At 42.9% G+C, this 16,774-nt stretch overlaps 1 protein-coding gene across 5 annotated transcripts in view; it reads left to right on the forward strand.

Moving 5' to 3' along the window:
* AKAP11 (A-kinase anchoring protein 11) overlaps positions 1 to 15,875 on the forward strand; it is a 40,712-nt gene extending 24,837 nt beyond the window's left edge. For 2 of the 5 annotated variants that reach the window (XM_081014583.1, XM_081014584.1), the window contains 5 exons: positions 1,009 to 1,164; positions 8,303 to 8,386; positions 9,004 to 9,050; positions 9,743 to 9,903; positions 12,670 to 15,875. In XM_081014583.1, coding sequence (XP_080870709.1) covers positions 1,009 to 1,164; positions 8,303 to 8,386; positions 9,004 to 9,050; positions 9,743 to 9,903; positions 12,670 to 12,819 — 598 coding nt within the window. In that variant the 3' untranslated portion in view covers positions 12,820 to 15,875. The remainder of the gene's footprint in view (positions 1 to 1,008; positions 1,165 to 8,302; positions 8,387 to 9,003; positions 9,051 to 9,742; positions 9,904 to 12,669) is intronic. The other 3 variants (XM_081014585.1, XM_081014586.1, XM_081014587.1) reach the window with 3 other exon arrangements.
* The last annotated feature ends 899 nt before the right edge of the window (positions 15,876 to 16,774 follow it).

Below are 16,774 nucleotides of genomic sequence, written 5' to 3' on the forward strand. Positions count from 1 at the left end.
AGGACTCCAGGTGGGGATTGACCAAGGCAGAATAGAGTGGTATGATTACTTCTCTTGATCTGGACACTAGACCTAGAATCATAGAATTGCAGAGTTGGAAGGGACCAAGAGCATTATCTAGTCCAACCCCGTGCAATGCAGGAATCTTTTTGCTTCTGTGGATATAGCCTAGAATAGCATTATGTTTTTGTTGTTGCTGCCATCACACTGTTATGTCTATGATTGTTTGGATCATTAATGCAGATTCCAAAGACATGGCGCTGCAGAACTGTGGGCAACTCACTCCGAAGCAATATGGGAGCTGAAAGTGTCTGCTCAGGCTAAACTCCTAGCTGAACAAGCTTGCAGGGGCAATAGAGGGAGCAGAGAGGGAAAAGACAAATTCGGGGCAGGGCTGGCTGTTGGTCCTCTTTTCTGAGAAAGTGTCACGTTCAGAGTAGCAGTTTAAAACTAGAAGAACCAAATGAGCATTTTGAAACTCTAGCTGGCAGAAGATGCTTTGTTAGGCAACTATTCAGTGTTACAGTCTGATCCTGTGCATTCTAAATGAGAAGCAAGTCTCGCTGAATTTAATGGAGCTTGCTCTGTGTAAATATGCATAGGATTGCAGACGAGGAAGAATAATGTGATGAAGAGTCAAAGTTTATAGTCAAGATTTTAGAATGGATGGCAGCTCAAGCTGCATTTGTAATTGGAATGGAGCAGATTTCCCCCTCCCTTTTTAATGCCTACCTTTCCTACATTTTCTACAAACTGAAGGTAGTTGATTTAGGTCTTGATTCATTTTTTAAGCAGTTGGCAGGGAAAAGTTTGTCAAGGAGCTCCTTGCTCAGAGGAAAAAAGGTCTCCTGCAGCTTTATTTGTGAGGCCCCAGCATCACATTATTTTAATCAGCACATCCACATTCCCCCAGTGGGCAACAGTAGGGGGCGGCAAGAAGCCAAACTGGGAGTGCCATGGAACTATATGCAACACAATAGTGATCCTATCATTTTAATCTTTATCTAGCTCTGTGGGAAAAGAAGGGTTTAATTCTGCTGAATCCATAGTCAGCCAGCAGATGAGTCTCAGCACTGGTGATGACAGCACTGGCAGCTGGTCCAACCTGAGTTTTGAAGATGAGCATCCTGATGAGAATAGCAGCTTTCTCCACCTCAGTGATAGGTAACTAAAATACCTTTTGTACATGCTCACAGCCTTAATGATACGGTTTATCCTTCAGCCCTGCATTTCTTTTAAAGTTTCAGTTTTTACTTGAATTCAGCTTTGGGAAAATATTATTTTCAATAGTCAAAAAGTTAAAACACAAGTAATAAACAAATGAAACTTTAAACACCATTATGTAAAAAGAAATCTTAAATCAAGCAATTCTTGCCCTTGGGAGCTACCACGGTAATCTTGGTGTTATAAGGGGAAATTAACCTTACATTAAAATTTCACACATGGTTAATTAAACCATGGTATACAAGTGTGACTTCTGAAAATTCCTCAAAATATTATTTGTATGGGATGTGACTTGGTCAGAGTTAAACATTGTAAATAATGTAATGTATGGCTTGATTAATATGTGCCTGTGCAGGAGCAAAACATAAACTCACTGCAAGAATCTCAGTGCAGATCAAACGAGGCAATGGAGACTTCTTGTTGACTGGAGTGGTAGAACTACTGTGATAAGAAGAGATCTACATGACACCATTGTTTTAATTCCATTTCTTCATCTATTTCCCCATCATTTCTCTATGCTATCAGTGGAAAACTCAGCCAGTTTTCTGCAGCCTGTAACTTTGGCATTTTCCATCCTGACATTTAGTTGCCCATCCGCAACATCCGACTTCCCAAATATCAGGTGAATCATTCTGTAGGCATTTTAAAGGGCACTAATTTTACAAGCAACTTTTAAAAAGAGAACACATCCTTAGTGGAAGGTCCAGCTGCATTTCTCCTACTTATAACTCCTGTTGGCTTGGCATTTCTAGGCAGGGGTGCCCTTACAATATTTTCTGGGCCCAGCATGTGGATTGGGGCCCCTGTTTCCTTTGTAGTCAATGACAAAGTTAGATACAATTTGCATATGCAGTTTGCATCCTCTTTGTGGCTGGGGTGGAGGCCCCAAAAATATATTGGGCAAAACACAAGTAATAGTACTACTACTACTAATTTATTTATATGCCACCCATCTGTCTAGGTTGCCCCAGCTACTCTGGGTGGCTTCCAGCAATTTATTAAACCACAGTTTTAGAACTAAGGTGTCTGACAGACAGAATGTAAACAGATGAAGCTTTCCCCACAGTTGTATTTCCATATAATCAAAGTCTTAACCTGCATTTCTGCCTGTCACACTGCTGTTAAAGACACAAGAGCTCTACTTCCCCCCACAGTGCAACTCTTAAACCATCTGCTATCAAGCAGTTACCTTACAGAAAGTCTTTCCTCGGTGGATCTTAGGCTGTCAATATTGTGTTCTAGGGATGGGGAACAGGTAGCCTTCCTGGTGCTGCTGGGGTTCTTCAGCCCAAACCAGCAGGGTCAGGGCTTCGTGGTGATGGGAGTTGTAGCCCAGGAAGATCTGCAGGGCCACAACTCCCCAGCCATATTCGGTGGAAGAACGCTTGTGGTAGGTACTTCAGAGGGGATGAAGATTTTGCGCAGCCCAGGTTCAGATGCCCCTGCTGGATAAATTCAGTTGCAAACTGCTAAAGCAAGCAGTGTATTCTAAGGCGGTGGTTCTCAACTGGTGGTCTGTATAATCCACCTGGGCAGGGGGAGCTCTGTGGCACCGTTCACATAACAAAAACTACCATAGCGAGAACAACATTTTCAAAAGCAGGCGTTCCATGTCTTAGCTGTTGAAAAATGGGGTATTGCAGTACTTAGGTACTTGGGAACCACTGTTCTAGGGGCATCTTTTGTATTTCATAACATTTATTTATTTAAGGTATTTATTATGTCACTTTTCAGGCAGACGACACCAAGCAGTTTACAAAAGATGGTTACAAGCAGTGTGGGTTTTTTAAACGTTGCAATACATTTCAAATGCAGGCGTATGTTAAAGCAAAAGCTGGAACTGCTTCTTCTCTGCTCCCCTCAGGGCAATATGGTTTTCCAGAAGTGTGTGCAGTAGCAACTGGCAGCAGAAGGGGCCCTGCTGGGAACTAGATAGTGGCAACTCAGCAAAGTTTTTTTCTCTTTCTCAGGGAGTGAGATGGTCCTTCAGGGGATGGCAGTTGAGGGAGGGAGCGAGGAGGCTAAAATACTGAATTTTTGCATTGCCGTAACATGCCCTGAGACCTTCTGGTGAAGGATGGGTAAGAGCTTTTCCAAATCAGAATAACAACTCTCAATATTATCATCAGCACATAACAAACAATAACACCACCTCTCTTGAGCAAAAAAGGATTTAAGCCTTTGATATCAATATACCAATTGGTTTATACCAGCAGTGACAACCCAACCCAGGAATCCCCCTATTTTTCTCCATGGCGAGGTTGCGGGGGGGGGGAGCAATCACTTCTCCCCCATTTTGCTGCTGCAGTCATTTCCCTAACAAGCCAAGAGGCTGGATGACAACACTGGACTGCACCACAGAGTTTTCACATACAGTGGTGCTTCGCAAGACGAAATTAATCCGTTCCGCGAGTGTCTTCGTCTAGCGGTTTTTTCGTCTTGCGAAGCAACCCTATTAGCGGATTAGCGCTATTAGCGGTTTAGCGGCTATTAAAGGCTTATCAGCTTATCGGCTTAGCTGCTAAAAGGCTATTAGCGGCTTAGCGGCTTAGAAAAAGGGGGGGAAAGCGGAAAAAAAATCTCAAGACTCGCAAGACATTTTCGTCTTGCGAAGCAAGCCCATAGGGAAATTCGTCCTGCGAAGCAACTCAAAAACGGAAAACCCTTTCGTCTAGCGGGTTTTCCGTCTTGCGAGGCATTCGTCTTGCGGGGCACCACTGTACAACTTTTTCTCAGCCCCGCCCTTCCCCACTTTAGTATAGCTGCTCTGGGTTGCTCAGTCACAATGCCCCCCTCTTTATGCAATATGGTTATAGTAATGACGGACTTTATTTGCATTTGTAGGTTAATTTATTTTCCTCCCATGAAAATATACCTGAGTTAGACCATGAACTCCTCCTGCTGTCTATGCTGCTACTCTTTGCCTTTGGGTTGGTGCACAACTACCCAGTCACAGCTACGCTAAAGTCCTGGATTTCTCAATTATTTTCCCAGAACACTATTGCAAGATGAAAGAGCAGCTTCAAAATGAATCAGACAGTCCTTTCTTCATTGTCTGGAGAAGGAACTTCCTGGGTTATTTTGAAGCTATTTGCTGTCCTTTCCTGGTGCATGTGTGACTAAATCAGGGACAGCTCTGATTTCACATTTTGGCTAAAAACACTTGAAAAGTGGGAAAAGGCTCATTTCTCACAAAGCAAGTAACTAAAAGAGTGCCTGCACATTAACAACTCATAATAAGCTATCTTTGGAGTATACAAACATAAAATTAAACCATTTCTTAAATATACACTCGAAAGAACAAACAAACCTGACCAGTGAAGGATAAAGAGTTCTTGTGGGTTTGTTATTTGTGAATGACAGTTTTCATAACCAAGTGTGACCATTCACATATGAGCTGGTGCTAAGGATGACTTAGATCATTGTTTCTCAAGCTTTTTAAACGGTTAGGTAACATAAACCTCCCACACACCTCTTCAAACCTGGCTCTTGTAATTATTTTATTTGAATTTTTAATTGGATTGAAAGTTTGTGACTTCCCCCCCCCCTACACTATCCACATTTTTTAAAAAAAACACACTCCCATCCTGCCTGAGATCTTCATCTGCCCCCTGGTTGAGAAACACTGATTTAGATTCTATAAAGAAACATTGTCAACAGTAGATACCTGGCATACAACTTGATGTTGATATAGTGCTCATGAAGTTTTTCCATGCAAGCTCAAGCAGTATGGACTGGTGGAGGCTCCGGTAGACAATGGGATGATGAAATGTGTCTCTAGTCCAAAGACAAATGATACAGTATCTGATATAGCAGATCTGAGTCTAATCAGTTCCTAGATAGGAGACTGCCTGGGAGCCTGGAGTTCTTTAATTCTAGTTACTACTAAATGGCACCAGCTTTACTGCGGAGTCTAATATAATTTCTGAGCACTTACACTTGTGCCACAAGATACATTTCTGGCCGTCTTCTCACTGTCTGTAGGTTGTTTGGACTGTTTGGATTGATTGGTTTGTGGACTGATGGCCTCTGAAAGTTGGACGTCTCTTGTTGAGGAGATGAACTAGATTCATAAGTGGGCCCAGGAAGGCATTCAGCCTGTGATACTGTTCTCCTCTGCCTTCCTTCCCGTGCTTAGATTAATGGCTTTTTGATTTGATCCAACCATAGTTTGACATTATGTCTGACCTAACAAATTATTGTTTCCGTGAGTCCTCCAAACAAGGATTTCAAATCACAGTTGGATCTTGTTTTGCAATCTCTGATTGGACAACTCACTCAGACCAGTTTGCTGCTTTAAAGGCAATGGCAAACTGGTTTGATCAAACAAGTAAGTTAACCATTTAAACTGTAAGGGGAGGAAGAAGGAAGGGGAAACTCATGAGCACTTGACTTCTGATTACAGTTACAAGGTTCCTGCCTATGTACAGCATAAAGTGGAGAGTGAATCTTCATCTGCTATTTAGATTTGTAATTATCCATAAGGATTTACTAATTGTTTGACCGACAATGCCTTCCATCTGAGAATCGGCTTTTAATTTAGTTAGCAAATTATTTCCCCCCAAGATTCTTTAGAAATGGTTGGTGTTTTATATGCAGGAAATTGACATTGTGTCACAGACTTTAATGCCGTTGGCTGGAACACTGTGGCCTTGGGCATGCCCAGCAAAGTTCTGGGTTGGTTGCCCTTGAACAAGACATACACCCTTCATTCCACCTGCAAGAAACACAAGTCAAAAGCCGCCTCAGGCAATTTTATTTATTTATTTATTGAATTTATATCCCGCCCTGTACCCAGAGGTCTCAGGGCAGTTCACAGAACAAAATCAAAATATGAAAGCACAATATATATAATAAAAAACTTAAACCACTTGTGTGGGTCTTTAATTGAGTCATTGTCAGGGAAAAAGGTGGGGGATTGATTGATTGATTGATTGATTGATTGATTAAAACTCCCAGCTTTGTGCACCCCCACTTGGTGCAGACTTAACTCCACTGGTTGCAAATGTAAGCTAGACTGACAACCACTTTCCTATTTTTAGAAGTACATCACTCTAGTTTATAATATTTTGCTAAATTGACACCATTTTGTTCTGCCAAAGGAAGTGCTCCCAGCTGGGGGATGAGGTTCTTGCCAAATGGGACTTGTGACGGGCACAGTGTCCTGGGACACCAGGTCATACACTAGCATTTGTTCCAAATTGAAGAAGCAGAGTTGGGTCAAGCATAGGTCAAGTTCCAGAAAAGCAAAGTCCACATAAACAAAGCCAGGTAAAGTAGAGATTAAAGTCCTAAAGGCAAAGAAGCAAAGTGGGATGAACCTTGGATAGCACCAAGTAGAGCCTAGGCTAGAAGCAGACAGGTTAGGCTTGACTGTTGCTCCCGCAACCAGCAAATTCAGACTGGGCCTTAAAGGTCTGCAGCATCCTTAGAACAGCTAGTCCCTCCACTGATGAGGGGAGTCTAGCCCATTTAAAGAACGAGGGCCTCTGGTGGCACTGGAGAAGTTGGTTGCGTATGGCCTCTGAGCTGGAGTCCTTAGAATCAGAAGATGGTAATGCAGCTTCTTCAGACCAGAGAAGTTCTGGCATTTAAGGCTCCCTGCGTTATAGAACTTCAGCATGCAGATATCAAAGACTGGTTCTTAGTCCAAGAAGTTCTCAATCCATGACCTCTTCCCCTGAGGCTGAGGAGTCCCATGTCATGACATATTTTATATATATTAAAAGTGTTTTGACAGGCAACAGAACAACAGCAGGGCTTCTTAAATTTCTAACTTAGATCTCCAATGCAAACTTTTCTTTCTCACTTGACTCCTCATCTGCATTATAAATACTGGCTTACTTATGAATTTATTCAGTGTGTGGTCAAGATCTCTAGCAAAGGAACTTTGGCCTTAGAGGTACTTTAAAATTCCTCTTTCTTTCCTTTTTAGCAGTGTAAACGTCGCTTGTAATTCTGATGGTCTGAGCAAGGCAAGAGCAGTGGGGCTGAGCGAATGGCAGAGGCACCCCTGCATTTGGGATTCTGCTGCTCCTGCTGATCAGGATAGATGATAGGAGGGCAGTAGGAAGGCTGCTTTCCTCTGCACCACTTCCTGCCGAGAACAGCAGAGAAGCCTGGATCAGCCCCATTAACAGTAGCTGGACTTTGTTTAGGACCCAGTGGATTTGATGGCATTACACTTTACAGCAGGAATATTGCTGGTGATAGTGGGGGGGGGGGGCGCTTCATGGCAGCAGAGCCCTTTTCCCCCAGTGGTGGAGCTTAGCGGAGCCAGAAGAAGAGACACCTGACTCATCCTAGCCACCTCCAGCACAACAGGTTTTCAGCACAAATATTGTTTTCAGTCCTGGATGTCTCAGGTTTATGGGCTGTCCTGTTAGAAGAGGGCCAAGGAACGTCTGCCAAATACCTTGGAAGCACTACTGTCATTTGGTTAGATGCACTAATGGTCTGCGTGACTTGGTATAAGGCGACTTCAGATACCTTCACAAAATCTTTTTCTCTCTCAACACACTGATTTTTGAAACAGCGTTGTAAAGAAACTATAGAGTGTGGCATTCAACCATATTTACTCGGAGAAGACCACTGAAATCAATGCACTTAGGTATGTTCATTCATTTCAGTGAGTTTACTCTGGTTAAAACTTAATTGAATGCAAGCCTTGGAATTTGCTGTTTGCGAAAGAAACTAGTACTGGTTCAGCACTTTGACATTCATGTAAATGATTAGGAAATCCAAATTATTCCTTTGTCAGTTGCTGCATTGCTGAAGCTGTGTTGCACCTGTTCTGACCTGGACCAGCTCAGCACATGAGGATTGCAGAAATCGTTTGGCAGTGGGAGAAAAGTGCCACGTGAATTCACATTTATTTTTCTGAGCAGTGTTCATAGGTGCCCTTTCATTTTGTTTCTTTGTACCTCTTTCCCCCCAAAGTGTTTTTGTATACTTATTAAGAAAATGGTGCCACAGCTCAGGAATCTGGACAGAGCGCATCAAGGAAAATGAAGATTCTGGGTTCTGGTTTGGGCTAACTTTTTTCTAGTTCAGCTCTGTTCTCTTCTTCCCCTGGCAGTAATGGTAACAGCAGTAGCTGGAGCAGTCTTGGTTTAGAAGGAGATATGTATGAGGAGAATTTATCCTTTCCAACATCAGACAGGTTGGTCAAACCAAGACATTGAAACAGGCTAGTCCCTCATATATTAATGCATGAAGTCATAATTTTTCAAGACTGAATAAACTGGCATATATGAAATGTGATTCATTACCCACACGCTTTTCACCTGATCATGATTTTCCTTAACAAATTCATACTGAATGGGTCCATTTTACTGTGCTACAGTGTGACTGTCCCGACAAACATGTAAAATGCAACACTTTTGTGCATGTTCTGCTTGCTATTCTAGATGCTTCCAATTATCTCTTCATAAAAAAGAGCTTGCTTCCTACAATATTTCTGTTTCCCCTTTTGTTTAATCATTTATTTTCTCCTAGTAATTAGAACCATTGCATATAATTCAGTGCATTATAATAATAACATATCTCCTTCTTAAAACTCCATATTTGAAAGGGAAAGGTAGAATTTCTTTTAAAGTTTTATCTGGGAAATTTACAAGCCACGTGACAGAAAATGGCGTGAGAAGCAAAGCTTCCATTTTCACAATCATTCCTTGATACTTTGGTTAATTCATACTATGTTTTCCTTGAATGTCCTATTGAAGTTTCAGACCTTAATATTATCCTGCTTTGCATTAATTCTACCTTCCTCCCCTACAGTGATGGAACAGAAGACAAAGAGGAAGAGCTTAAAGATACAATTGAAGGTAACCTTAACAGGATGTATCTATTATTCTGTAGTTGATGTAAGAATGCTCTATTTATGGATCAGTTTGTATGAGACTTGTGTCAGAAGAGCAGCCCTCAGCTGTTTCAAAGAATGACCTCTATATTTCGTAATAGCTTCTGGGCGGCTTCTGCTGAAGCTATTCCAATTCATTTTTTTTCTAAGCAAAGTGTGTATGTGGGAATGACCCAGCTCCATCTTAGGGACTTTGGAAATAGTTTTCCCCCCTAAAGTCCTAGAATGCTGAAATTTTTATTGGCCAGCCAGATGAATCAGTGAAGTTCTCTCTTCTCAGGTTAGATACTTACAGTTGAGTGTATATGTCAAAATTAGGATTTATTTAATTTGCTTAACCACAGCATGCACCACATTGGACAGTGGACTTTCATACATTAAACTGCATTTGCCATTTTGTTGCCCATTCAGGCAGTTTAGAGATATCTTTTTAGAACTCTTTGCAGTCGGATTTGGTTTTCGCTATCCTGAATAATTTTATATCTGCAATCTTGACCACCTCCCTGTTCAGCCCTGGCCCTCGGATCATGTGTGAACAAGGCTTTACTGTATTGCTTTACTGTATTGCTGTTATCTGAAGAGTGGGCCACCATAATTCATTGAGTAAAATATGCTCACAGAGCTTTTCATCTTTATTCTCTCTCTTGCTTGCAATAGGGTTGGGAAACATAGGAAAGGCATTGGTAATCATAAATGTTGACATAGGGCCATGCCTGGTGGACTCCCAGCTGAGAATGGCCCTGCAGTGGCTGACAGCTTCCGAAGCAGGGGTGGCCAAGCTGCATTTCCATGACGGTGTTCCAAAGGAGTTTGTTCTTGTGAGTAATGAAAGGGCTGTCATTGTACAAATTGCAGTTGCCGTCCTTCAGCTGTGTTTATCACGTTTTGTAGAAGAAGAAGAAGAGTTTGGATTTGATATCCCGCCTTTCACTCCCCTTCAGGAGTCTCAAAGCGGCTAACATTCTCCTTTCCCTTCCTCCCCCACAACAAGCACTCTGTGAGGTGAGTGGGGCTGAGAGACTTCAGAGAAGTGTGACTGGCCCAAGGTCACCCAGCAGCTGCATGTGGAGGAGCAGGGAAGCGAACCCGGCTCACCAGATTACAAGTCTACCGCTCTTAACCACTACACCATACTGGCTTATTGTACTGCAATAAGCGAGAGTTGATACCTTCACAGGTCTAATCATGGGTAGAATAATTAATAAAAGGTAAAGGGACCCCTGAACGTTAGGTCCAGTTGCGGACCACTCTGGGGTTGCGGCGCTCATCTCGCTTTACTGGCCGAGGAAGCCGGCGTACAGCTTCCGGGTCATGTGGCCAGCATGACTAAGCCACTTCTGGCGAGCCAGAGTAGTGCATGGAAACGCCATTTAACCTTCCCGTCGGAGCGGTACCTATTTATCTATTTGCACTTTGACGTGCTTTCAAACTGCTAGGTTGGCAGGGAGCTCACCCCATCGCGGGGATTCGAACCACCGACCTTCTGATCGGCAAGCCCTAGGCTCTGTGGTTTAACCCACAGCGCCACCCGGGTCCCCATAGAATAATTAGGTAACCCCCATTAACACTGCATCTAGAACTGTTTCCACAGCAACCTGGGTAGAACTAGAGCAGGCATAGGCAAACTCTGACCTCCAGATGTTTTGGACTACACCTTCCATGATCCCTAGCTAACAGGACCAGTGGGCAGGGATGGTGGGAATTGTAGTCCCAAAACATTTGGAGGGCCGAGTTTGCCTGTGTCTGAACTAGAGCCTGAGCAGTGGCTAACTCAACTAACAAGTTAGTAGATTGGTTTGATAACACTGTTCCAGTCCAACTTGGATAGTCATTTCTGGAGGGTGGTGCCGGGGGAGTGCTCTTTGGCCCCATGGAGCCTTCAATGTGCGGTTCCTCAAGGTTGGATTTTATCCCCCTGTGCTGTTTAACATCTACCTGAAATGACTTGAGTGGGGTCATCCAGAGATTTGGAGTAAGTTGTCAGCAACATGCTGATGACAAACAGCTCTGCTTCTCTTTTACATCTGCAGGTGAGGCAGTGGAAGTGCTGAAACAATTACATATCTTTAGGCATCAGGCAAAAACATTCATCTTCTCCCAGGCCTTTGGCTAATTAAATAATCTATGGTTTTGTAAACTGTGGCAGGGGTTATTGTTTTTGATGGTTACTATGTTTTTATGTTGTGATGGTATTTAATAAATTTGTTTAAATTTACTAAATAAAATGACAGAACTTTGTGGCTGGGCTTGTAGTTGGAAATTTAATTTTCTGCTTTGTGGAACTTCATGCTTCTTAAAAATTTAACTTGGAGTCAGTGGTTTCATTTGATAATAGAGTAAATAATACCAGTGAAACCACACTTTTTGGACATGCATATTTTAGTGTTAATTTGTGCAACTGTGAAATGCTTATTTATTGGGGATGATGATAGATGTATGAATATTTGTTCAGCATTGGTTTTGGGGGGGCTGTTATCTGCTACCTACATTACCATGTAGTACAGATTTTTTGGGAGTGTCACCCTTAAGAATGGCATCTTTAAGAAAATCAGAGGAAATTCTGGACTTTGAGAGTGCCTTGTTTTTACAGCTGTAAAATATCAAAACGTTTCTGGCTTGTAATTTTAATACTGTGGTTGTTAGTCTGGATATATATTTTTTAAGGAAAGAAGCTTAAAATTACTCGACTTGCAAATTATAAGTTAAAGAAAACAAATGGCTAATGCATTGGTTAGAAATACTTCCTTTGTTGCTGGGATTGAAGCAGAGAGTGAAGTGGAAGCAAGTTGTCCTTTATGTCAGGGAAGCAAGACAATTTTTGTCCTGAAAGCCACATTCTTTCTCCTGCAGGGGTTGTGTACTAGCTGTGGGAAAAACCACCCTGCACTCTCTTCCAAACATGCTCACATTAATATATACAAATGGCACGCTCATCTCCATGACACACATATGGTCCAGGCCACCCGTCCACATGCTCTCAGCCTCCCCCATCCCCTCATTCAGCAGTTAGCCTTTCAGGGGAAAGCATTTAACATTTTTTCAAGCCCAGCTGCCCAAGCGGGGGTGTTGGTGTTGGGTGAGATCTTCATGGAAATTGCAGGTGAGGAGAGGAGGGGTGCTTTCAAGCCTAATTGCAGTGTCGGGGCAATTTTTGAGGGTCCCCGTTTGAGTGGAGGGGCAGGTCAAGGAAGAAACCCGGGACCAGATAAGGAAGCCCAACAGGGTGTGTTTTAAGCCAAAGGGAAGCGCAGTGAAGGGAGGTGACCATAGTACAGTCATACCTCAGCTTACAGCCGCTTCAGGTTGCGTTTTTTGGGGTTATGGACCGCTGAAACCCGGAAGTACCAGAATGGGTTTCGGCAGTCATGCATGCACAGAAGCGCTAAATTACGCTTTGCGCATGCACAGAAGCGCCGAATCGCAACCCACGCATGCACAGATGCGCAGGCGTGGGTTGCGAACACTGCGGGTTGCGAACATGCATTCCACACGGATCACGTTCGCAACCCGAGCGTCCACTGTATTGTAATTTATCTTTTCAGCTTTACTTTTTAATGTAACCTGTTTTTGCTTTCTCTTCCCAGCTTTCAAAGAAACTGCAAGAGAGAGGCTGGAAAGTGGGAGACCTCTTTCAAGCAGTGCTGAAGTACTGTGAAGTAATGGAGAAAGTTGCTGATGGGGAGAGAGCTCTAGGCAGCAAAACCTTTTTTGGGTGGCTTCAGGAACATGTCTGAATGCCATGTGAGAAGATGCGCTGATTTCTTCATGCCTCCTTTGGGAAGAAGGAAATGTGTATCATATACTTTAATTAGCAAATGTACTATTTGTATTGTGATAAGCTTTGGGTTGAAAGTAAGCATAGCTGTCCTGTCAGGTGCTTTGAGATGCTCTGTATGCTTTTTAGCCCATCTTTTTATCTTCATCATAAGCCCCTCCATTCAGCCGGTGTGTGTGCACTTCTGGCTAGGCTGTGTTTTGCCTGCAGCAGCAGTGAGAAGGATGAGCTTTTGTGTGTTGTGTGTAATAAGGGTTTCAGCTAAACCAGGGCAAAAAAGAAAAAGTTATACCTCGCTCCTCCTACTTATTTGCCTCTTTCTTTGTGTCCTTTTCCTCTTAACAAGCTCCAAGAGGTATTCAGAGTCCACTTGCAGTTTGCTTTTGCCACTTTCCCCAGAGCAAAGCAAGACTGCGTTGATCTCTGCTGCCTCTAAGGCCTAGCTGAACATGCAAGCAGAATAGGAGGTCTGCTCACTCTGACCTGTGAAGACTCTGGTGGAAGGTTGCATTCCTTGTAAATTGACTTCTCTTAGCAGCTAGAGAGAGCTGAGAGCATGCTTTCAGATGTCTGCTCTCATTATATTTTGATATCTTTTTTGATATCTATGAAAAGTTCTATTTAAATAAAATGACCCCCCCCCCAGTTTGTATGTGAAACAAATATGTGCAAAGAAAAATAAGTGGGTTATTCTTAAATGCCTCCCAATAAAGTATGACAGTAGCATCAAATGCACAAAAATTAATAGCCTACCAACAGCTGGATTTTTGTAGTTTATGAGATGGTGTCAGGAAGCATCTTTGACTTTTGATCTCTGAAGTACTGTCCCAGGACCAATGTTGCGTCTTTATAAAGCAAGTTACATTTGGGACGGTTTGTGACGACAGTTGCTTGAGTTAAAGTAGATTGAACACTGCCTGCAAGAAAAATTGGCATTAGCGTTGCACAGCCATTTTAATATACTCACTTTGGAGATGGAATGACAAGGTCTGTCCACATGCAGAACATTTCTTTGCTGTAGCAGGATCGGGGCCATACTTCCAGCTCTGCCCCAAATGCATCGCCTCCTTCCTTTGACAGTCGTCTGTTGAGTCTGCTAAGGAATGCTAACGTCCAAGAAGCCTTTGCAGACAACCAGGTTCAGCATGGGAATGTTGAAGGAAGGGCATTGGGAGGGGGGCTAAAACGTTGCCACACCCCTGCTTCAACTTGGGAATGTCCTACAGGCAAGCAATGTGTGCATAAGACAGTAGGTTGGAAATAATGGGTTTCTTCGCCATCGCAGTCTGGGACAGGTTGACGTAGTTTAACACTGAGATGGGTGGAGCTTTGCCCTCAATCCATATCAGTGCTTAATCTTAGGACAGCAACTACCTTGTGTCTTCTCCTTGGCTGGAGGGCAGCAGTACGGCTTTGGTGTTGCACTCCAGCAAAAACAGAGCAGATCTTTGATAATCAAATCCCAAAGGAGGGCCGATGGAAGCAAAAGTCTCCTGCTTCTCCTCCCCTATGACTTCAGCTTCATTCAGGTTATGACACCTCAAGTAAAAATGCATTTCCCTTGTTTCATTGAGCATTGCTTCTCTCAATATTATTTTAGCATGCTTCTGGTCACTTTTTTCACTTTAGTTTTGAGACGTCTTTGTACATTCCTGTTAAAGCTGAAGTTGTATTTTAGGCTGTTATTGTCTGTTGTAACGTTGAGTATTTTTTCATGCCAGGCATTTATGAATAGTTGGGAATGCAGCTGGTTGGATCAGTTATGCAGAGTTAGGGCAACTCGCAGCCTGGTTTGATCTTGAGGCAGTTTACTTCAAAGGAAATTCTACCAAAGTCCAAGTAAATGTGTTTAGGATTGTGGTATCAGTTGGCCATTGATAAAGGCACTCAATGAATTTTGACTTTTTGCACTTTTTGCATCTTGAGGCCTCAATTTGAAGAGCAGCCTCCCTCTGTTGACCCCCTTTTAAACCCCTAACAGCTTTGTACTGTGAAATCTGTGGCTGCTTGAGGGGTGGGAAAGAGCTCCCAGCCCAGTGATCACAGTGAAGGTGGCCGAGGCATCAATTCCCGAATCCCCTTCTCCACAGTTCTGTTGCACTTGAGCCTAATGGTTTCTTTGCTGCACACCTTGGTGTGGCACAGATCTTGTGCCTGTAAAAGGCAAGTTGACATTCTTCAGTTTCCCATGGCACACACCTGCAGGGCCGGAAACCTCGCCTGCTCAGTTTTTCTCCTGGACTACAGCTTGAAGGAACAGAAGCTGTAGTGAGGAGTGGATGACAACTAGAAGCAGTGCTGTGGAACAGCTGGGAAAGGGACATTAAGAAGCCCTTGCTGCCTTCCTCCTGGGACTCTGAAACCCACTTAAGTAGCTCACGTACCTCCAAATGAGAGAGATTGGGATTAAGGAGCCTCGGAAGCACCACCTGTATGAAAGATAGCTTGGGAAAGGAACTCTTCATCCTCTCCAAGATTCTTCACAGAGTCTGGTGTTTCTGAGAAGAGCTACAGGACTTGAGGTCTACATCACCCCAAAACCCAGCTGAAGTGAAGGTTAAAGCCCTGGTTTTCACCTAGTCTGAACAGCAAGCAAAAGGTGCTTTGCCGCAGCTGCATTTTGCTTAGTACTTGGGGTTGCTTTCTTATGTTTTTCCTACATGGAGAACACAGAGATGTGGTTTCCTTGTCTTCCCAGGACGTGTCAGATACTTGTGTGAATGATGGCCGCGTGTGTAAACTGCATATACTTTTCACACTTTTTCCTGCGCAGAAGTGCTTTCGGTCCAGGAAACGCGTAACATGCAGCTAAAAAGCAATTTGAATAATTAACAGTTGGTTATATCTCTGTGTAGCGAATGAAGCAAACAAGATCCTTCCCTGTGTAATGACGACTTTTTGTTTTTTTGTTTTTTGAAATGTGGTAATACACTTAGTTGTGAGATGTGAATTTCAAGTTGCACTAACCTCGTCTTTGTTGAAGCAGTCTCTTAAAATAAATTATATATAAACATATTAGGTACTGTGTAATGCTTTCTGATTATTTATCATGTAAATTGTCAGTTTGCTTTTTTCTCTTCCAAACAAAGGTAGGACTTAATTGTATGGGGATTCTTGGTTGGGAGCGTTTGTAGTTTCAGACATGTTGCCTGAAAGCAGCTACAGAAACTTCCAATTGCCCTGAGATTGCAGAAGCAAGGGAGAAAGACACGATGGCTCCATCCAATGGCTAACTGCTACTCAGGCAACCACACCAGTGAGGAGAGATTAGACTGGCCCTAAATGAATGTAAGACCCCTGTTGGATAATAATAATAATAATAATTTTTATTTATACCCCGCCTTCCCCAGCCAAGGCCGGGCTCAGGGAAGCTAACAAGCAATAATAAAAACAAGTTGAATGAATACAACTTAAAAACAAGATTAAAATACAACATTAAAATATTGAAACATTAAAATATTAAAATGCAGCCTCATCATAGGAGGAGAAAGGAAAAAGAAAAAAGAAAGAGGGGGAGGGAATCAAATTGGCTCCAGTCTCCTCTTTTGCAGGGTAAACATACCCAGCTCCCTCAATCATTCCTCGTAAGGGTTGGTTTCCAGACCCTCGATCATCTTGGTTGCCCTCCTCTGCACCCGTTCCACCATGCCAATATCCTTAAATTGTGGTGCCCAGAACTGGACACAGAACTCCAGGTGTGGTCTGACCAAGGCAGAATAGAGAGGTACTATTACTTCCCTTGATTACACCTCTCTTGATGCAGCCTAGAATAGCATTTGCTTTTTCTGCCGCTGCATCACACCGTTGACTCATGTTAAGCTTGTGGTGTATTAAGAACCTTCAATCCCTTTGCTGCCTAAGCGTTGAACATTTCATTTTCTCCTATAAAAATTCATTTTGCTAGTTCGGGCCCA

Source organism: Podarcis pityusensis (genome assembly GCF_964106645.2).
Source record: "Podarcis pityusensis genome assembly, chromosome: 7".
NCBI classification, from domain to species: domain Eukaryota; kingdom Metazoa; phylum Chordata; class Lepidosauria; order Squamata; family Lacertidae; genus Podarcis; species Podarcis pityusensis.